At 40.0% G+C, this 23,369-nt stretch overlaps 1 protein-coding gene across 2 annotated transcripts in view; it reads left to right on the top strand.

Annotated features, from left to right (window-relative positions):
• The window catches only part of LOC109925951 (ERC protein 2), a 591,163-nt gene that overhangs the window by 242,715 nt on the left and 325,079 nt on the right, over positions 1-23,369 (top strand). For both annotated transcript variants that reach the window (XM_048606399.1, XM_048606398.1), the window contains exon 6: positions 5,558-5,725. In XM_048606399.1, the coding sequence (XP_048462356.1) occupies positions 5,558-5,725 (168 nt within the window). The remainder of the gene's footprint in view (positions 1-5,557; positions 5,726-23,369) is intronic.

Below are 23,369 nucleotides of genomic sequence, written 5' to 3'. Positions count from 1 at the left end.
CCATCTCCGCTTCTTTGACCTGTCTGTTTCCTCTCCACCTATCTGCTCCTTTATCCATCTTCCATCCGCCTCTCCCCCCTTTCTCTACTTATTTCAGGATCCCATTTCCCTCCCATTTCTGAAGAAGGGTCCAGACCCGAAACGTCAGCTTTCCTGCTCTGATGCTGCTTGGCCTGCTGTGTTTATCCAGCTCTACAACTTGTTATCTCATAAGTTGAAAATTGATCTCCATCTATCACAGGATTTTAAAGTTAACTTTTGTTAGTCATATAATATTTTGTGTGCAAAGTTTGCATCCAGTATGCTACCACACATTACAGTTAAGGCTTCCTTTCAAAGCAGCAAAAGTTTCTATCTCACACAATAGCAACTTATATGAAAAGCAAACATTGGTTGCATGGAAATGATGGATTTCAGAGTAGTTGGTGAGTATTGGGTGAGTTCCAACGCTAACCACAGCAGTGAAATGCAAAAATGAGCTCCATGTAGCAACTAAAATTTTGGCAAAAGCTTCCTTTTTTGGATTTCTACATCAGTCCTGTGTGCTTTTAACCTAAGCTTTATTCCTAATTTACTGAGCAGTCAAGAAATCTCATTCTACATTTCCCACTCTGAGTAACAATAGAAATATTTTATCCTCAAAGGTAGTAGTATTTTTTTCCTCCATCCCTATGCTTAAGTATTACAGCTTAATTGAATTTTTTTTATTTCAGTAGCTGTAGTGAAAAATTATTTTCATCTTTTTTGGAAAAATTGTGAAATATTTCAAGCTTTAATAAAGTATTGCAAGTTGTGAGTATGCTGTCATTACCAGATTCAGTAAAGAATGAAACCATATAAGGAAATCTTGTATGTTTTTGTTGATCATGCGTTGATCTTCTAAAATTGTCATCTTGGCTTAAAATCATAATAAGTGAATACATGATGTAGAAATAGCGTCGTAAGGATTCTGCTGGTAATCTTCCACATGAGCAATATTTAGATTTCTGTTTTAAATGAACATTAGTAGTTAAACTTAATTCCCAGTGGCTAATTTGCACAGATTTTGATGATTGCAGGAGATATGCAGATTCCTGGTAAGAAAAATAAAAGCAAATTGACTGGCTAAGATGATAGATCTGTGCTATTAACTTGAATAGTTTCACTAAATTAGCAATTAGTGACCAGCCACTAATATGACCTTGAAGTTGGAAAATGATTAAAGCCACAAGTACATTAAAGTACATTTTATTTATTGCCTTGGGGGAGGCAGAAGGAAAGGTTTCAGGAATCTGACTTTGGTTGCAGCATTTGGGGAAAGAGAGAGGCAGCGGTAGCAGACAATCCAGCAATTATTAAATGAATTACTATCTTGAAAAATTTTAATTGGGATGATATTTCAGTTTCAGTAAAGCATCCTTTCACTGTCAAGTTTCTCCTGAGGTGAGTTTTTCAACTGTCCGTCTGATGGCTCTCTGATACCTTTATCTGCACGAGAACATCAACCAGATGCAGTTATGATGTGGAACCAGAATATGTGACGCAATAAATAATAGCTGTTGCTACCATTGGGATGGATCCTAAGTGTGCTATGTGATTGTGGTTTGCGTGACGTGTTGAAATTTCAGTATCATGATTGTTGGGAAAGAATATTCCATTTTAGGTGGTAGAGGAGCAAAATTTAAGATGTATGTTTTCAGATTCTGTTAGAAGTTGAAGAATTTCATTTGGACATCTTGCGTGGTGAGCTCAGTTAAGATGGGTTCATAATGATCTATGAAAAATTGCTGAGGAATATTGTCTTTTTTTAAGTAATAGAAATTGTTAGGTAGCCTATTGCATCACTTAAGGTCTTGGGGAATTCTAAAGTTGGGTTACCATTTGGTGACTGTCTTCCAGATAATTTATTAAAATGTCATTATGGTTAATGGAATTAGCACATCCCCAGAGATGTCAATGTTGGACTGATGGTCAAGATGTGGTTTAATAATAATAACTGGGAAATAATTTTTAAGGTAGCTTCATGTATGATATTTTTCGTGCACTTGTTTGAAGGGTTTTGGATGCCCAGTCATTTTTTTTTTTCAAAGAGAGCAATGAAAAGGTATTGAGATATTTTGTTTTTCAACGTGGCGGCTTCTAAAAGTTACGTGTCTAGTGATAACTATTTGTTCACTGTAGCCACTTTGCCTTGGTTTATGACTGGCGGGTTGCAGCTTCTGGTTGCAACCAACCAGCGGGTTGATTGATTGATTGATTGGATTTTTCAGTTGGTAGCCAGCCTGGCAAAGGACCCAGCTACCCTATTTTTGAAAAATATCTTGTTGTGGTTCTAGTGTAGTACCTGGATCCCTGGTGTGTATGAGTTCTGAATATCTGATTGAAGGACTGCTCTTCTTATGGATTCGTTTCTCCTAGTCCAAAGGAATTTAGGTTTTAAAAGGAGCCAATTTAACCTGTTGCCTTGAGTTAATGAGAGAGAGTTTATTGGTTACTTCACACGAGAAGAAATGAAAATGCAACACATACAGATTTAGAATAAGAAGTTCTTCGACAGTGATTTTAACAGCACACTAGCACTTGAACACGGGCTAGTACACAGAGTACCTCAGCCCACTAACGTACCAGGGTTCAGTTTGCTTTTAACCCCTATCCCTGTGTACTTTTAAAAGAGAAAATCACAAACATGTCTGTCATCCAGACTACTGCCCTTTGTCCTTTTTGGTCACAGTTGGAGATACTCACAGGAGATTACAGTTCAATTTGAAGTACATTTTCTCCCTTCAGAGATTCTTTTGTCACCTTCATGAGTATCATTCCTGAGTTCCTGTCCAGAGAGTTACTGGATTTACATCAACAGACACCTTTTGGCCTTATTCTTTTTTCAGAAAAACATGTTAGAATTGAGAGCTCAATATGTCCACAGGTGATTGGGAATATGATCCGGAGTCATGAGAAAGTGAAATAGGAAGTAGCAAAACACTGCATTTGTTGCCTGTGATCATACCATTGTACTGCTTGGTATTTTTCATATTGTAAATCAAAACATTGGCATGGGTTGACAATTGAAGACTTGATCAGGATTGAATTTATGATAAATTATATTAATAGGATACTGTAGTAGATTGCAGGATGTTGTGCTGATCATAATGACCACCTAGTCTTGAGATGCTTGTTATATTGGCAGTGACATGGTGCTAATTTTCCTCTTTTTGGGTAGATTTTGAATAAAGTGTAAAAATGTGCAGAAGAAAAAAGAATCAATGTATGAAAGAGTGTATTTCAAACTAAGTTGATATCTCAGAGATAAAAGATCAAAAAGGATTGTTAATCGTGTGACATACCCATTAATTGCTTCAGGGAAGCAGATGAGGAAATCTGTTGATAGATTGAGGAGATGAGCCAAGTGATTGTCCTTCAGAGATTTTTGATGTCCATTTATTTCTTAAGAGAAGAAAAGTGTAAAAGTAGAGAATTAATAGAATTTCTAAAGCGAAAACATTTTTAAGCTGTATGTTGTTATGCAAGAGGTGTTATTAAATGTGGCTAAATGTAAATAGATCAGGTAAGAATGTTGGGTAAGAATCATGGAAGTGGTTACCACAACACAATACGATTTTAAGGTTCAAATGCTAACAATCAAGGCGGCACTTAAGAATGTGGCACCAAGGAGCCCTAGCAAAAGTGGAGTCAGTGGGAGTCGGGGAAAACTCTTCGCTGGTTAAAACTACAACTAGCACAAAGATGATAATTGTAATTGTTGGAAGTCAGTCATCCCAGCTTCAGGACATCTCTCTAGGCATTCTTTGGAAGATTATGCTGGCCCATCAATCTTTAGCTGCTTCATCAATGGCCTTGCTTCTGTCATAAGTTCTGAATTGGGCATGTTTGCTGATTACTACATAGTGTTTAGCGTCATTGATGAAACTGCAGGTATTGAAGCAACCTGCATCCAAATGCAGCAAGACCCTGGACCCTGGGCTGACAAATGGCATGTAACAATCACATCTCAGTGCCAGGCAATTGCGTCTCCAACAGGAGATAATCTGACTCCCAGAATCTCTTGACCATCTTTAAGACTCAAGTCAGAACTGTGATGGAATACTGCCCACATGCCTGAATGAGCGCAGCTTCAACTGCACTCGAGAAGCTTGACATCACCCAGGATAAAGCTGCTCACTTGACTGACGCTATGTCCACAAACATTAGTTCCCTCACCACAATGCAGATTAGCAGCAGTGTGAGCCATCTATAAGATGCACTGCAGTAATTCACCAATGCTCCTTAGACAGCATCTTCCAATCCTACAAATACTACCATCTATAAAGGGCAAGGGCAGCAGGTACGTGAGAACCAGCAAGTTCCCCTCCAAGCCATTCACCATCTTGACTTAGAAATATAATCATTGTACCTAGGGATAGTGATTGGTGTTGTCTGGGACGTTATGTGGGAGGTATGATTCTGAGACCATGTCTGTGAGGCTGTTGCTGATCTAGTCTTGAATGACAGCTCTCCTACTGTTAGCACTAGCCCCCCGATATTGGCAAGAAAGACTTTGCAGTGTCACTAGTCTGAGTCTATGTTGGTGTTAGGTAGTACATCCAATTTCATTTTTTTAAGATTTCTAATGATTGACACAACTGGCCTGCTAGGCCACTTGAGAGTCAACCACATTGCTGTGGGTCTGGAGTTACGTATAGGCCAGACCAGGTAAGAGAGGCATTTTTCTTTCCCTAATGGACATTTTTGATCTAGATGGGTTTTCACAATAGTCAACAATTATTTCATGGTTATCATTTCTGTAACAGCACTCTTTATAAAAGCAGGCCTCAGGACTAAAAATAAAATGTCTATAAATACTTCTTAATTGGCTCTATATTGTTTTAACTTTTAAAAGCAAAATATTGTGGATGCTGGAGATCTAAAATAGAAAGAAATAGTGCTGGAGAAGCTCAGCAGGTCTGGCACATTTATGGAGAGAATTTTTTGGAGAAGAGCTATTAGACTCAGCGTTCACTGTTTTTTCTCCACAGCTGCTGCCAGAACTGCTGAGTTTCCATAGCACTTTGTATCTGATGGCTGAAAGTCCAGGATAAAGGGACGTGGATATAACATTAAATGTAAGAGGTTTAGTGTAGAGATGAGGAGAAATGCTTCTTCAGGTTGTAGGAAGCAGAACTGAGTGATGTTGGGTCCTCGTCTCTAGTTTAAGATCAGATTAAATAGGTTGCCAGGAAATTGAGACAAAATGATGAGGGATAGGATCTATGCAAGCACCTGGAATTGAGACCAGCACTCATGTGGAAGATGATCATGAAAACTATGTAGTTGGATCAAGCTGTCTGCGTTAAGGTAGTCCTATGTAATCTATATAACTGAAGTTCGGTGCAGTATGGTTATTCAATATGAGGATATTGAAATTGTATTCATACTGTGAACACAGGATAAAATACTTAACATTGCAACAGTTATAACAAGAATAATAAAGCAGTTTCTTTCTTTTGCCATAGCAATAAATTTGGTGTTAAGACCTTGGGTATTTTTAGACTAGATTATATATGTCTGTTTTCTTCCTCAGGTTGATGCATTGAGGTTGCGACTTGAAGAAAAAGAAAGTTTCCTTAACAAAAAGACAAAACAGCTGCAAGATCTTACAGAAGAAAAAGGAACACTAGCAGGAGAGATCCGCGATATGAAAGATATGCTGGAGGTGAAAGAGAGAAAGATCAATGTCCTCCAGAAAAAGGTAGGCCTTCAACCTAAGAGTTTAGAAAGTGATGGATTTCTTTTCTCTATTAAAGTTGTCGTTAGAACACTTGTTATGCTGTATCAATACTGTAGGGCCAATCAAAGGAACTTTTGAGATCCAATACCAAGAATGTGCAAGAAGTCTAAAATGAGAGTCATCAGCCCATCAAGTTTCATTAATGCAGAGTTTACTATTTCCATAAGCAGTTGTTTCTTATTCTAGCCAAAAATTATCATCGTGTGCTGGATATTCTGTGAAAAAGCAATCTTTTTTGTCAGTTTTACTTCAGTCTAATGTATTTCATCCTCTCCATTAATGCACTGAGCTTCCAAAATAAGTGATCTCTATTGTAAGGCATGATTACTTTATTTTTTAGGTGCCCCTCATGAGTAGTTAAATGGCCATACATGATACATATCTGAGCAACCTCAAGCTTGCTGATGCGTAAAGTTGGATAACATTTAATTGTTATTTTTGCCCCAGTGCTATTTTATGGATGCTATTCCAACTGATGTTGTAAACCAGATCAAGATGCAAGTTATTCTTTATTGTGGTCTTTGACACAGTGGGCTTGAGAAATTTTGTGCCATATTTGATGGTCTGGTTTTGTTGCTTTAGTTCTAGTAAGGTATTCCGAACTTGCACTGGATTGATATAGTTATTTATAGTTGCAATAGCATTGATTTTACAGATACCTTGTCTCACATAGCAAATCATACATTTTCCAATGGTTCTGCCCCTTGTCTGCCATTAACTGGAGCCAGTTTTATTTTGTGGCTTCTCCTGGGATGTCCATTCACTTTACTTAACTTGCAGGTTTCATTGAACACAGAAGACCATCCCACCATTCTTCTGGAACCATTAACTGTCTGACCTAATGAGTATTTCCAACATTTCTGTTCCAATTTTAGATTTCTACCTTCTGCAGTAGTTTGCTTTTGCAATGAAATAATTTTGAAAGCACAATTTTCTGTTTTTTGCATCTATACGCGGAGCATTTCAGATGCTTAATGTTGGCATATATTTTTCTTTGATTTTTTTTCGTTCATTTTTGTTTTATTTCTTTGCCTGGACTTGGGTCTCCTTTCCTATCATTATTTTCACAATGTTTGGCACCATTACTTTGGGAAGGGCTACCGGACCCGAAATGTTAACTCCTTCACAGATGCTGCCAGACCTGCAGAGCTTTTCCAGCAACTTTGTTTTTGTGTCGGTGTGGACTTGTTTGGCTGAAGGGCCTGTTTCCAAGCTGTAGGGATTCCATGATCTCTGAACTGTATTTTCTAGTTCTCTAGATCATCATCTTTTTCATTATCTCTCCTGTTAAGTCTAATGTCAATCACAGGCGATAATATTGAAATGATATGAATGCTGAATATTTACATTGTCTCCAGATGGAGCTGTAAAATTAAGTGTTTGATAAAGGACACACATTTATAAGTAATATACTGCAGGACACTTGGGCACCCTCCTTGTGGTTTGAAAACTGCACTAAGAGGCAACGGAGATGGTGAAGGAGCCATGGCATTTTAGGTAAGCACAAAGGGATGCAGGTTGTGGGACAAAAGTTTGGTAGCTTTTACATGATGGCAATAGATGGTTCAGTATGTGGCTGCTGCACTTGACATCTATACAATTAGTTTCTTTACTTTTATTCGAAAAGAAATGAGGTAGCTGTTGATTTGGGTTTGAGGCATCTTTGAGATGCTGCTACTGGTGGAGGCCTCTCAGAAGTGAGATCTAAGTGGAATGTTGGGCTATGCAGCATCGCAGCACTCGTAGTAGTGCTCGTGTGGCATGGGCATGGTTCATTTCATAAGAGGTTCCTCCTGCAGAGAGAATCCTGATTGCAAGAGTAAGGTGAGCACATGGATTGCAACAACAGTAAGCTCCTGGTCACTGGTGATGGGATAGGGGCAGAACACTGCAGAGGGGACCATGATCAATCCGTGCAATCAATGGCTCCCTGTGGCCAGGTTTTAAAGCAAAGAATTTGCAACCTCCAGATGTCAGAGTGCCAGAAAAGTGCGCATCTCCAAACAACTGCATTAATTTCTGAGCCCGTGGATAGTTTGCTCAACAGTGCCAAACGTTTCAGTGCTATAATTAGACTCCAAGGTTCAAGGCCTCAGTTACAGCCTGCATCTGACTATCAAGCCTTTCAGAAGACCAATCAGGAGACCTTCCTTAACTGGAAGGCGATTCGGCCTCTCTCTCTAACACGTCAGAAATCATCGCTAGTGGATTCTGCACATTTGTGTTTGTAATTTTGGGGCCAACCACAAACCCTACATTCCCTGCCACTCTAGCTACTACAACCTTTCACCACCTCTTGTACACTGACAATGATGAACTTGCTGACCATTGATCTCCTTGGGTTGAGATTTAGGTTCCTTATCAAGTTGGGTGGTGTTCCTCAGTATGTCCCAGCTAAAGTCTCCTGATACTGCTCAGAGGAGAGGCCTGGCTGCTGTTTTTCAGCCAAGGAGAAAGATGAGAAAGTAATAAGGCACCAAAGCATCCTGGCAGATCTGTGGAACTTCTTGAAGAGTGTCAACATATAGGAGAAAGAGAGGATGAAGAGTGCATATACTTGTGCATTTCAGCTGACTTTGAGCATTTTAAATATCCAACCAAACATACATCTATCTATACTCCAAGCACACACAAGGTGCTCATCTTACTCTGCTGTAAAGCCTGACAGCTTGTCCATATGAACCTGTTGTTGCTGCAGTGTGCAAATGATGAGTACACATGCAATGGTCAAGTGCCAGTCAGCTATTAGTTGGACCAGTCTTTAGGTGTTTCCTTCCACTTTGAAACAGTGATGTTATGTAGATCTGTACTCTCCAGCAGCCAGTGTCTCATCAGCTGGTTCTGACGTTTCATGAAAATCTCAGTTACTGAATTGAGAAGGCTACACATGCAGGCTTACAGGTGATTGCAGATGGATGGACACTTCCATTCTCTGAACTAGGACAGATACGTCCTCTGAAAACTCTGCCAGATCTTCACACAGCTTAAACTGAACTCCAGCACCAGCTGCCTCCCAGATGGCTTTAGAGGTTTTTCATCAGCCTGGCGCTCAACATTGGTCTGATTTCCCACAGCTCAGAGTGTCAGTTTTCTCTGTTTTCACTGCCTCCTACAACTGGTCAGGTGTGTGTGTGTGAGTGTGTATGAGAGAGGTGGGGGGGATAGTGGGGTGATTATACCAGGTTGTGCCTCAGAATCTGTTTGTGAGTGTGTGGCCACAAAGGTGGACATCCTATGTGAGTGGAAGCTGTGAGGGAATGATGTGATTCTGCACTCCTCGGGCTGGGATGGAGGTTTCTGAGGGTCTAGAGTCATAGAATTTTACAGCTTGGAAACAGACTCTTCGGTCCAACTCGTCCATGCCGACCAGATATCCGAAACTGATCTAGTCCCATTCGCCAGCATTTGGCCCATATCCCCCAGAAGCCTTCCTACTCGTACCCCATCCAGATGCCAGATGGAGACAGAAAGCAACAGTCCTGATCCGCATCACTGTGCCTGGATCTATGCACCCCATCTGCGCAGGACACACAATCATATGGATTTTTTTTGTACAAGTTAAGAAACAGAAATTTGTGTTGGTTTTTGATTTATAGGAAAGCTACAGCAGTAAAGCTCTCATTAAACTGTATTGATTGTGATCCTATTTTACACTTCAGTTTCTGTACAGGTACAGTTTGGGAAGTGACAGTGTTCCTCAGCAGACAATCACCATCTGTTAGATTAAGTGATATGCAAACTCTACACACATTTCAGGAGGATTCAAGGAATTTTGATTGCTTAATTACTGCAGGTGCCAATTTAGTTGTGGATTAACGGAGGCTGCCAGAAATCAGTGACCCCTATAATAACAGTGATCTGTGTTAGATAATTGCCATTATCTATTTCTCACCTCCAGTCTCCAGAGGTGAAAAGCAGCATTTTCAACAAAGGGACATGTCTTCAGACAAGCTAGAGATTCTGCACCTCCTAGGTTTTTTGTTATCATTATATTGCAAAATTCTGCTGGGCCAGGAGTTGCGCCTGTGTTTTTCTTAATTCATTCATTGAAGTGGCATTGCTGGTTAGGCTAGTAGTTATTGGCCACCCTAATTGGTCAGAGGGCAATTTAGAGTCAACCACATTGCAGTGGGTCTAGAGTCACATGTAGGCCAGACCAAATAAGGATGTTCTTTCCCTAAAGGGCATTAGTGAACCAGATGGGTTTGTCCAAAAATTGTTTCATGGTCATCATCTTTCTTGATTCCACACTTGTATTAAATTCAATCATCTGCCATGGCAGAATTCAAACCCGGTCCTGAGAACATTACCTAGGTCTCTAGATTAATAATCTGGCATTAATACCATTAGGTCATTGTCCCCTCTCCATGTGATTTATGCCCCTGTCCTTGCTGCATCTTGTTGGTCCCCATGTCCACTGTGATAAAGGTGGTCTCCTTCTGTTTGTAGGGCAAGAGGATTTACCTGAGGGGCCTGAAGGAAAGAGTGCAGGGAGCCATGGGCTGCCCAGCCTCTTGCTTGTGCCATGCTAATGAGCAGGTTTCAATTGCAGCTTTGCAAAGAGGTTTGAGTATGACTTTTGGATGATGGCGTTAGATAACTTTTAAAATAAGAAAAAATTCTTTCATTGAATGTAGATGGCTCTGACAAGTCCAGCATTTGTTCTACTCCCTAATTACCCTTGAACTTGTGGTTTAAGGGCAACCGAGAATGCACATTGTAATTGGTCTAGAATCACAGGACCAGGTAAAGATGCCATATTGCCTTTTGACATTCGACAATGGTTTCATAGACGATCATAGAATCATAGAATCCCTACAGTGTGGAAACAGGCCATTCAGCCCAACAAGTCCACAGCGCCCCTCTGAAGAGCATCCCACCCAGACCCATGCCCCCGATTTTCTTTTACAAACCACCTAACCTAAACATCCCTGGCACTATGGGCAATTTGGCATGGCCAGTCCACATACCTTGCATGTCTTTGGACTGTGGGAGGAAACTAGAGCACCCAGAGGAAACCCATGCAGACACGGGGAGAATGTGCAAACTCCACACAGACAGTTGCTTAAGGGTGGAATTGAACCCAGGTCCCTGGCGCTGCGAAGCAGCAGTGCTAACCACTGAGCCACTGTTTCGCCCTTTTTCTTTGTGAAGAATGGCAGAGCTGGCTCAAAGGGTGGAATAGCCTCCTCTTGCTCCTATCTTCCATGTTTCTATATGCCCTAGCTAATCCCTTGTGCAATTTAGCACAGCCACCTGTGGGAGGAAACCCACTTGGGCACGTGGTTGAACGGGCCCAATGCTGGAATCGAACCCCAGCCGCTGGAGCTGCAAGGCAGCATTGCTAACCACTGAGCCACCACCCCCCCAGCAGCTGCCAAGACAAGCTTTAAATTCCAGATTTATTTGGTGAACTGGAGTTTCTCCAGCTGCAGTGTGGGATATGAAACATCTTTAGGATTGGGATTTGAAGAGCATTCACCTGGCTTGCTGGGATTGAACAGTGGAGTTTGCAGTTGGTAGTTGACACAAAGATAGGTGGAGGGATAGATCGTGTTGAGGAGGCAGGAAGGCTGCAGAATGACTTGGACAGGCTAGGAGAGTGGGCAAAGAAGTGGCAGATGAAAAGTGATGAAGTTAGAAGGCTATGGAGATAGGGCTGGATAGTGGGACTAGCTGGGTAGCTCTTTTGGCAGTTGGTACAGACATGATGGCTTGAATGGCCTCTTTCTGTCCTGTAAAATTCTATGATTCTATGGAATACAATGCGGGAAACAGTGAGGTTATGCACTTTAATAGGAAGAATAGAGGCGTGGACTATTTTCTAAACTGGGAAAGGCTTCAGAAATCTGAAGTACGAAGGGATTTATCGAATCCTAGTTCAAGATTCTCTTAATGTTAACATGCAGGTTCAGTTGGCAGTTAGGAAACCAAATGCAATATTGGCATTCATTTGAAGAGAACTAGAATACAAGTGCAGAGATGTACTGCTGAGGGTGTATAAGGCTCTGGTCAGACTGCATTTGGAATATCGTGAGTAGTTATGGGTCCCATATCTAAGGAAAGATGTGCTGGTGATAGAGGGGTCCAGTGGAGGTTTATGAAAATAGTCCCGAAGATGAAGGGCTTGTCATGTGAAGAGTGGTTGAGGACTCTGGGTTTGTGCTCGGTGGACTTTAGAAGGTTGAGGGGGATCTGATTGAAATTCACAGAATGCTGAGAGGCCTGGATAAAATGGACATGGAGAAGATGTCTCTATTAGTAGGAGTGACTAGGACCTGAGGGCACAGCCTCAACGTGAAGGGATGACCCTTTAAAACGGAGATGCGGAGTAATTTCTTCAGCCAGAGAGTGCTAAGTCTGTGGAACTCATTGTTGCAGAAGGCTGCGTAGGCCAACTGCTTGTGTGCATTTAAGACCGAGATAGATAGATAGATCCTTGATTAGTAAGGAGATCAAGGTTTATGGGGTGAAGGCAGGAGGATTGGGTGGAGAAATGTATCAGCTGTGATCGAATTGTGGAGCAGACTTGATGGACTGAATGGCCTAATTCTGCTCCTGTATCTTCTGATCTTATGTGGACCTTATCAAAAATCTTCTCAATGTCCATGTAAACTATATCCACTGGCTCCTCCTTGTCAACTGTACTTGAGACATCCTTGGATAATTCTAGTATATTTCTCAACCATGATTTCCCTTTTGCAAATCCACGCTGACTCCATCCGATCCTGTCAATGTTTTCAAAGTGTTCTGGTATTACATCTTTTACAATGGGCTCTAGCGTTTTCCCTACAACTGATGTCAGGTTCACTGGTCTCTAATTCCTGTTTTCGCTTTAACTCCCCTTTAAACAGTGAGGTTACATTTTCTCTCCTCTAATCCTTAGGAACTGTCTATAGGAACTTGAAATATGACAAGGGCCATGTCCTCGAGTACTGTATGATGTAGATTGTAGGCCTTGGCAATTTATCAGCCTTTAATCCCATCAATTCCCCCAGAATTATTTCCCTACTAATACTGATTTCCTTCAATTCTTCCCTTTGACTAGACCAATCGACATGCAGATTAAAGTAGCTTATATTTACCGGTATACCTTTAGTGCTTGCATCTCTATTTCCTGTTTAATGCCTTCTCCCGCATTACCACTGCAGGTTGGGGGTCTATATACAACTGCAGTGTCATTTTCTGCTCTTGGTGTTTCTACTGACAGATTGCACTTCAGAACTAATATCTTTCCTTGCTATTGTGTTAATGCCATCTTTAACCAGTGATGCTACCCCACCACTCTAACAAATGGAAAGTAACATTCATGCCCAGGTAATGACCATCTGAAGAGAGGGGGAAACTAACCATAGCCCCTTGACATTCAAAGGCATTATCATTGCTGAATCTGTCATTATCAAAACTCTGGGGCTTACCATTGACCAGAAATTGAACTGGACTAACCATTTAAATACAGTGGCAACAAGAGCAGGTCAGACACTGGGAATCATGCAACAAGCAACTTGCCTCCTGACTGCCCAAAATCTGCCCATCATCTACAAGGCACAAGTCAGGTGTGTGATGGAATACTCCAATTGCCCAGATGGGTGCAGCTCCAACAATACTTGAGAAGCCTAGCACCATCCATGACAAAGCAGCCTACTTGATTGACGTCATATCCACAAATGTACACTCATTCTACCACCAATGTTCAGTAGTAGCAGTGTGCGCTATGTACAAAATGCACTGCAGAAATTCATCAAGCCTCCTTACGCAGCACCTTCCAAACCTACAACCACTTGCATCTTGAAGGACAAGGGTGGCAGATACATAGGAACACCACCACTTGCAAGTTCTCCTTCAAACACCACTGTCCTGATTTGCCATTCCTTCAGAATCAATAGGCCAAAATCTTGGGACTCCTTCCCTAATGGCATTGTGGGCATTTACATCAAATGAGCTGTAGTGGTTTGAAAAGGGCATCAAGGCATGGACAATAATTACCTGCCTCATGGGTAATGCCCACATTCAATAAATGAATGAAAAATAAGTTTAAGTAACAGGTAAAACTGTTTCATGCTGCCACCATGCAGTAGCAACACAAATGGCATTCACCACTAACAGAATGCTGTCATTAAACCATTGCGACACTTTATGTAACGTACAGCACACAAATGTGTGATGTGAATTTCAGTGCTAGTGTGATGCCAGCTACATAGGCCGCACATCCCACTGTCTGGCAGATCGCATCAAGCAGTGCATCCCTTTGGATGTTTTGTAATAAACAAGGTACTGACTTTACCCAACCAGCCTATGCTTGGAAAACTCTCAACACAGTGTCCAACGTTAAATGTGATTATTCAGTAGGATCACATTTGTTGGATAATTCTGAAAGGAAATACACTGAAAACTAATTTAGGAGTATCAATTGGTGCACTTGTATGTATTAAAAAGCTATGTATTTTATTATGTAAGGGCCTTGTTCGTTATGGATAGGAAACTTATATACAGATGTATTCCAGCTGTTTCAGCTCAACAAGATAAGTGACAGCCATTCACTGACCAATTTCTCGGGGCAATGCCTGACCGATTTCTCAGGGCAATGCCTGATCGATTTCTCGGGGCAATGCCTGACGATTTTGAGTCAGTTTAGCTGGTTTAAAATTTAAACAAAGCCTGGCAGAATTATCTGGGTTGTTCTCCTTGGCACTGCCTCTACTAATCAGAGTCCATTACCAACCAATCTACATTATCTTATCTTATGTATGTAGTTGAGGTGCATACTTAATGCACCCCTTTTAAGAGAACTGGTCAGGTGACCCAGAACAGCCAGCTTGGGTCCGGTCTAGGACCGGCCGTGGAGGTATGAACATCATTAATAAAGTGTTCCTGTTCAGATTTACCATGTCTACGTGGTATATAATTCGTGGTTCCAAAGGAGGCACCAATATAACATTCTTGTGCAGTAAATTTTGTCTTTCCCCTTGAATTGGTACTCTTGCAAAATGTCCTGATAAGAGCAAGATCAAGAGCTTCAAATAAATGTCTGTTTTCAGCAGTTCTCAAGATCTGTACTACTAAACAAATGTTTGCTTGTTTTTAGTTGATAGTATTTTCATAATCTTGGGATATAAGCATCGCTGGCAATGTCAGCATTTAATTTTACCCATTCTTAATTGTCCTTGAAAAGGTGGTAAACTATTGCAGTCCATGTGGTATAGGTACGATATGTATTTGAGGGCATCGTGATTCCATGAATACTACATTCAATTTTGACAATTCTAAAGGTGCACTTTTAGCATGCTCAACATTGAGACCAATGCTAATAATTTTTAAGGCTGTGTTGAATCTTTTTTTTTAACTTTATCTTTAGATACTTCAATATTAAATAATATTTTATTCCCACTTCACACATCAAATATAATCCTCTCGTTAGTACACTAATTATAATTAATTTAAAAGCAAAAAATAAAGTGAGCCAAAGAGAAATACGATATAGAGCCCTTATTAAGAACACTTCTGTGGTAGCAGGTCACTCAATTGTTTTCTTTTCACAAAAATTTAGACAAAATATGTGTCTTAATAAAGATTTCTGTATGTCCTTTTCCATCACTTTGCATTTAGCAGTGTGTACTGCTAAACAGAATGTGTCGACTTGTACTCATTTCAAAATATATACATCAGCTGATTGTTGCATAATCATTCTGTCTTGAAAACATTAGAAAACACAGCTTAAAAGTCACAAATGCTATCTGTTTCCAATTTGAGTTATATATTGATTTTTTTTTTTCTTTTTTTTTCCTGAGCACCTGTGGTTCTCTGGTATCTTATGTGACCTTCTCCATATGTGTATAATGTGGCCTTTTGTTCCTGATGACATAAATCTGTTCTTCGCATGATAGTTGTTCCAGCTAAATGCTATTTCCTGTGATTTCATAGCAGAACGTATTTAGTTTAATTATTTCCTTCCTCCTCTCTCATGAATATAAAACAGTGTATTACATATATCCAAATTTATCTTACTGACCACTTCATTAAAGGTGACTGAGTCATTTAAAATTACTGGTAATGCTAAAATAGTATTGTTACACATTTCAAGACAGAATCTAAACGTTCTGAATTGTGAACATTTTGCACAACTTTGCACTTTGAAAGGTAATTTTGTGCAGCTTTTAAGATCCAGAATGGAGATTTTATTTTCAAACTACCTTTTCTACATACTGGGAATTTTCTTTGGCCATATATCAGAGCAATGTATTGCTGAACTCATAAGTAGAAAATTTGCTCCACTTTATTTTTGTGGCTTTGATATTCTGGCATAATTGATTTAATTAATTAGCTAGATGGTGACTTGTTCCGGATTTCTATCTGCTGAAGTTTTGTAGCCAGCTTATTTATTGCAGTTAAAGGTTTTGTCTTCTTTGGAAATTTTCCCTAATTTAATCCTGTAACCATTGTAATTTCAATGGGCTGGGGAATATGGAATTCAATGAAACTGATAATGAATGATGTCTTAATGTGTACACTGGTATATTTGCCCCAGTGTTTGTTGTCTTAAGTTCGAATATTACTGAAATAAACTCTTCAAAATGTTTAGATTTGTAATTACTTTAATAAGTTGCCTTATCTTTCCTATGCCATTTTATGTTCTTCATGGTTTTAACTTGCCTTTTATTCCTTGGTTTACCCCAAATCAATTTGTTTTTCACTAATGCAGCTAGAGTTCTACACCCATTCTGAATGTGAACATTTTACACAACTTTGCACTTTGAAGGATAATTTTGTGCAGCTTTCAAGATTCAGAGTGGAGATTTTATTTTCAAACTACCTTTTCTACATTCTGGGAATTTTCTTTGGCCATATATCAGAGCAATGCATTGCTGAAATCATAAGTAGAAAATTTGCTGTGACATTCTGCAAAAATGTGAGGTAGCCATAACTATAATGAAAGCTTGGTGTTTATATACTAATCAACACTTATGACTTGTTTTGATGAAGTATCCAGACAAATGTTGATGTTTGTTTCTATTTGCTGCCTATGTAACTAATAGGCATGATTTCTCTAGTCTAGGCAATAATGTTGAGAACGCATGATGCACATGGAACCTTTGTGGGAATCATATTTCCTGAGTACATTTTCATTGAGTTCTCAATTAAACAGTGGGAACCCTGGGGACAATACTAACTTTATCCAGTAGAAACTGGATATAATGTAAAATCCAAGCATTGAGTACTTGTTTCCAGATCTGTAGGTATTTTTGCAAGAACTGCAATTATATGAAAATTAGGATTATACTACTTGGCCAAGACCCTGTCATAATTTTACCTGTCTACAGGGCGGAGGTCTGCCACACATACTTTTAAGTGTAAAATCTGAGATACCCGACCCTCTAAAGTGAATGTAAAATGTATTACTGTGGGGTTCAAAAAGTAACTTCTGGCTAAGCGCCATCTTGGGCTTTAGCCTCTATTTGGATTTTCAAAAGGCATTCAATAGGGCACCACATATAAGGCTACTTAATAAGTTGAGTCCATTGTGTTGGAGGCACTATATTTTGCTTGATTTTTTGGTTTATGGTTTGGAAGGTTTTTCTTTAAACAGAATAAATTGAAGCCCAGGATTGTGGCCCAGCACAACAGAGAGTAACTTCGCAGGAAAACCACAAGTTCACGGATTGGCAATAGCTACGAATTTGATTGTTTCTTATTGGTTACTCTCAAATTGAAGTTATATAGAGGAAATATTTACAAGGTACAAACTAAAAGACCAGTAGGTATTTTTAAAAAACAAATTAAGAACTAATGAAATTAAAGTTGAGATATTGGGCCTGGTGATTGTGTTGTACGTGCATGATGTGGGAGCTGGTGGACCTCGTTGTGGTTCATTGTGATCACATCTGTAGCAAGTATTGGTGGCTTATGGAGCTCCCATTCAGAATTGATGAGCTGGTGTCTGAGTTTTGAACACTGACACATCAGGGAGGGGAGGGTTACCCGGACGCTGTTTCAGGAGGCAATCGCACCCCTTAGAATAACTACCTTAAATTCGGTCAGTGATTAAGGACAGGAGGTGTGATTACAACTGAGACAAGTAGTGTCCTGTAGGCTTCTCACATGGAATTAGCAATCCCCTCCTGTTTTGTCCCATTGTGGTTTTATTGCTGCAGTGTCCTGGGGGAGGAGGTGGGATAGTGCTGTGAGGACAAGGGTTTGAGTTACACCATAGTGTATGGTGAAATCTGAATTCAACAAAATATGGAAAAGCCCGTCTTATTACTGTGATGTAATCATTGTTAATTGCTTTAAAAGGCCATCTGATTCATTAATGTACTTTAATGAGGGATATCTGCTGACTTGACCTGGTCTGGCCCAAATGGAACTCCAGTGCCGCAGCACAGTGGTTGACTCATAACTTGTCTTGGAAATGTCTTAGCAAGTCACTGTTGTTTTATAACTGCTACAAATTCAGATGAAAGCTATGAAACCAGATGGACCAAAGCACTGCAAACAGCAAAGGCAAAACCCAGCACTACTGATCATGCAAAGACCTATTGCCTATAATCTGTGGCCTTGTGTGAAAATTTGAAGTGCTGTCACATAGACTATTCATAGCCTGACATCATACTCATGGAATCATACCCTAATGTCTGAGAGTCCGTCATCACCATCCATGGCTATACCTTGTTCCACCAGTATGACGGATACACCAGAAGTGTCAGCACGTTGGTTTACAGTTGGAACAGTCAACATTGGGAGCCATCAATAATACTCTGTACCCCATTATCATATGGCAGCAGGTCAAGCATGGTCAAGGAAACCCTTGTTCTGAAAAAAAAGTTGTCTTGGATTCAAAGTGTTAATTCTGTTTCTCGTTCCACAAGTTCTGAGATCCTTTAGCACTTTGTTTTTATTTCAGTTCTCTACCATCCACAATAGTTTGCCTTTATTTCAGTCGACGGAAATCAGTGGGAAAATGCCTTCTTTGTTTGGAGTCAGAATAGCACAGAGGAAGATTGTTATATTTGTTAAAAGTCAGTCACCTCAGTCCCAGAACTTCACTGCAGATTGCAGGAGTTCCTCAGGGTTGTGTCCTAGGTCCAGCCATCTTCAGCTGCTTCGGCAGTGACCTTCCCTTCATCTTAATGTCAGAAATAGGATATTCACTGATGGATTCCTTAATGTTCAGCACCATTTTCCAATTCTCAGATACTGAAGCAGTTCATCAGCATATCCAACAAAACCTGGACAGCATTCAGGCTTGGGCTGGTAAGTAGTAAGTAACACTGGCACCACAGTGTTGCCAGGCAATAACTATATCAAACAAAAGAATCTAACCATCGCCCATTGTTGCTCAGTGGCATTGCCAATACCTGAATCCTGCACCATCAACATCCTAGCGGTTTTCATTGACCAGAAGCTGAAATAGACTAGTGATACGAATATTTTGCCTAGAAGAACATTTCAGATTCTATAAATCTTGTGGCGGGTAACTCACTGCCTGACTCCTCGAAGCCTGTCCACCATCTACAAGGCACAAGCCGGGAATATGATGGAATACTGTCCACTTGTGTGGATGGGTGAAGCTCCATCAACACTGAAGAAACTTGACACTGTCCAGAACAATGTAACCTGGTTGATTGGCACCGCATCCACTAGCTTCCACAGTGACCCCTTTCATCATAAACTCAGTGTAGTCATCAATTCAGTGTCATCAACATGTACCATCTACAAGATGCTCCATGGTAACTCTCAAGCCTCTCCCAACAGAAACCTTACAAATCCCCAACGTCTTCCACCCAGAGAGACAAGGGTTGAAGATACATTGGAACACCACCTGCAAGTTGCCTCCAAGCCACATACCATCCTGAGATGGAATTATTTCACTGTCCCTTCACCGTTGTTGGGTCAAAATCTTGGACCACCTTTCCTAACAGCACAGTGGGTGTACAGAAGCCAGCTTGTCCACTATCTTTTCAAGGGAAAATAGGAATCATAGAATTTCTACAGTGTGGAAGCAGGCCATTCAGCCCATCAGGTGGGCATCGCATCCAGACCCACCCCCTACCCTATCCCTGTAACCCAGCATTTCCCATGGCTAATTCACCTAGTCTGCACATCCCTGGATACTATGGGCAATTTAGTATGGCCAGTCCACATAACCTGTGCATTTTTGAAGCAGACAGTGAAATAAATGCTGACTTTTCAGTGATGCCTACATCCTATTTTTAAAAAAAGACTTTTCTGAAGGGATTAAAAGAAAACATGTTAGATGTTGCTGATTTGTCACCATGTGCTTGTAAACTTTACAAGTTTCGCTAGTAGTAACAGTAGAAAAGGTTAACTGAAGCTCTGGGAAATTATCCTCTGAAGTGGTGTATAGATGATAACAGATGTGTCCCATTATGATACAAAATTTAGTACAATGAACAAAATAGATCACAACACATTAGGCATGATTTCAAAAATGTTGTGTAAATGCTGTGTCATACTGGGACCTCTCTGGCGGTCTGTTTGTACAGTTTGTTAGTAACTGAGTTCAAATAAAAGCAAATAAATAGTGTTATATAAACAAAAAATATGACCTGACAGAATCAGATGTGACATTTTGATGCTGAATTGCCCGAGGTGAGTTAGTTACTTTATAGTCAGTTGACTTTGGATCCCTGTTATGTGCAGCTGTTGCTGAAACTCTTGGTACGTGGGCCTGGAGTCTGCAACGATTGTTAAAATATTCAATTAAGTTGTAGCATAGGATACTAGGTCTCAAGTAACTATTGTTGAAACCTTTAACTATCTGATGCCATCGTTTTGTTTTGTATTTTTAATTACATTTTCATACAACTTTGGTATGTTTGGAAGATTGTGTTCTGGTGCAATGGCCTCTCTGTACCTAACCTCTCAATGACTAAAGGTATGTCATTGAAATTGACTTCTCCTTTTTCAAATAATAAAATAATGCTCTTATTGTGTTTTTGGCTAAATTTTAATAAAAATCTCATATTATAAAGGTATCTGTCCAATGGAGTGGAGATAAACCATAATCCACCTGAAGCCATGTAATCTCATTGGTGGAAAACCCAGCTCAACTGTGAAAAGAAACCTGGAAATGCATTCCCAAAGTGGTGCCTGCTGTTTGACTTGGGATCTCTCCATTTGTTAGCCTGTGCAGCAAGACTCATTTGTAAATTGTAACACTGAGAGAATCCAGTACATTATAAACACTACAGAGTAGGCTCAGGTATGGAGATGCTGGTGTTGGACTGGGGTGGACAAAGTCAAAAGTCACACGACACCAGGTTATAGTCCAACAGGTTTATTTGCAATCAGAAGCTTTCAGAGCATAGCCCCTTCGTCAGGTGAAGTGAGAGAGAAGTCCACGGACACAGAATTTAAAGACCAAGGGCAGAGAGATCTAAAGATCATACAAATGGTGTGTGTGGAGTGTCGAGTAATAAGTCTCTGCAGGTGATCAAAGGTGTCAGATGGTGTGAATAACAAGTGAAGGGGCATCCTATAATCTGATTAAATGAGGCAGAGATTTTTACAAAAAATTAAAAATAAGATGGTGCTGGAGCCAAACCAAATGACTGAAATAACATGATAAGTATCAGTTGCATGCTGAGGATCTACCCAAAATAATAAGTAATCCAAAACTGTACAAACTAATTAAGGTAGAGAAATCACCACAATATATCAAGGTGATGGCATCGAAACAGGGCAGTAAGGCAGTAAGGTAGCGCGACATAACCCCAAGATTGCGGTTGAGGCCATCTTCATGGGTACGGATCTTGGCTATCAGTTTTTGCTTGGCGATTCTGCAATGTTGTGTATTTAAATGGCCTCCCTAGAGGACGCTTACCTGAAGATCGGAAACTAAATGTCTTTGACTGCTGAAGTGTTCCCTGACTGGGAGGGAACATTCCTGTTCTGGCAATTGTTGTGTGGTGTCCATTCATCCATTGTTATAGTGTTTGCATATTCTCCCCAATATACCATTCCTCAGGGTATCGTTGTCAGCAGCATATGAGAGAGACAATATTGGCTGAGTCACATGAGTATCTACTGTGCATGTGGTGGGTGGTGTTCTTCCATGTGATGGTCGTATCCATATTGATGATCTGGCATGGATCATATCGTCTCACTTCACCTGATGAAGGAGCTATGCTCGAAAGCTTGTGATTTCAAATAAACCTGTTGGACAATAGCCTGGTGTTGTGTGACTCCTGACTGTGTAGGCTCACAATATTGTGCATGAATCAAACAATCTTGTAAATATAGGAGCATTTAAAATTTTTTTTTTCCTGTATGAGAATTTAAAAACTTTCTTCTGTATTTCTGAATTTAAGAGCAAAGGGAAAGACCAGTACTATTGATAAAATGATTTCAATGGCCACAACTAATGCAGTGTTCAAAATAATGTTTTTGCTGCATTCTCGTGATTTGAGTCCATATACAGTGTAGACGTGTACAAAAGCTCTCCATACACGTCTTTCACATTATAGTTGAGACTCTATCTTTTTTTTTTAAAAATAAATGTGGTTGGTGGTGAATTTGACTAAATTATATAGATTTTCATGTGTAGTCCAAAGACACAAACTGCTAATGTAGAGCACCTATTCAGCCCAAGTATCCCTCGCCTCCATTTGAACATGCCAGATTTTCTTTGCATTGAAGAAAGTATATAGGAAAAGTGTTTGGCTTGTAATGGTGTCTGATCCTCCATACCGAACTCTTCATGTAACACTGCCCTGAACATTCTTACTACCTAGATTTGAAATGCAAATGTCTACCCGCTCTATTTTCACATTCATTTGATAGAGAAATCAATTGAAAGGTGAGGTCTCATTGTTTTGATTGGGGTGTATAGATGTTAACAGATGCATCTTATATGATGTGACATTTAATACAATGAACAAAAGTAAATTATTTTTCAAGCTATTTTTAAGTATCTATTTTGTCTACTATTTTAAAATTCATATGAAATTTATTTCATCCTGGAACCAGCTTGGTGTGCAATTATTTCATTCTCTGCTGGCATTTCTTTTTCTTAAAAGCAAATTTCTGTGGATGCTGGAAATCGGAAATAAACCAAAAACATATTGGAAAAGCTTGACTGCTCATCTGTGGAGAGGGAAACAGGAAAAAAAAAACTGAAATTTTATTCTGTGTTTTATAGCCACACATGATTACAGTTATCTCTTAGACATTCCATGTCAATTGTACTGCTCTTATTGCTGTACCCTTTGGTCTGTACTCATGCCATGCAGTGCCACGTGATGCTCTCAAACTCTTTTTGCTGCAGCACTGACCTCTCAATTTCAAAGCTCTGCTGGTCCACAATTTCATTTTTAGCCTTCATCTCATCCAATGTTTGAATAAAAAAGATCTTTCTTATTCCTGTTGGGTGCGTATGGTTGCAAACTCCCACAAGTCATGGCTACCAATACCCCTCTAAATTCTCTTTCCCTCCGACTCCATCCCTGCTTCAGATAACCATGGCCAAGTATTCACGATAATGTCCAAACTTCCTCTTTCTGATCCCGAATAATGCCTTAATAAAATGTGGGGCCTCATGCCTAATTTTCCACGCTCAGCATAATTGAGATCTGCATCCACAGCCATC

The sequence above is a fragment of the Rhincodon typus genome, chromosome 16 (assembly GCF_021869965.1).
Source record: "Rhincodon typus isolate 14 chromosome 16, sRhiTyp1.1, whole genome shotgun sequence".
NCBI classification, from domain to species: domain Eukaryota; kingdom Metazoa; phylum Chordata; class Chondrichthyes; order Orectolobiformes; family Rhincodontidae; genus Rhincodon; species Rhincodon typus.
The sequence above is the reverse complement of the archived record's forward strand: the minus strand, read 5'-3'. Positions and strand labels throughout refer to the sequence as shown.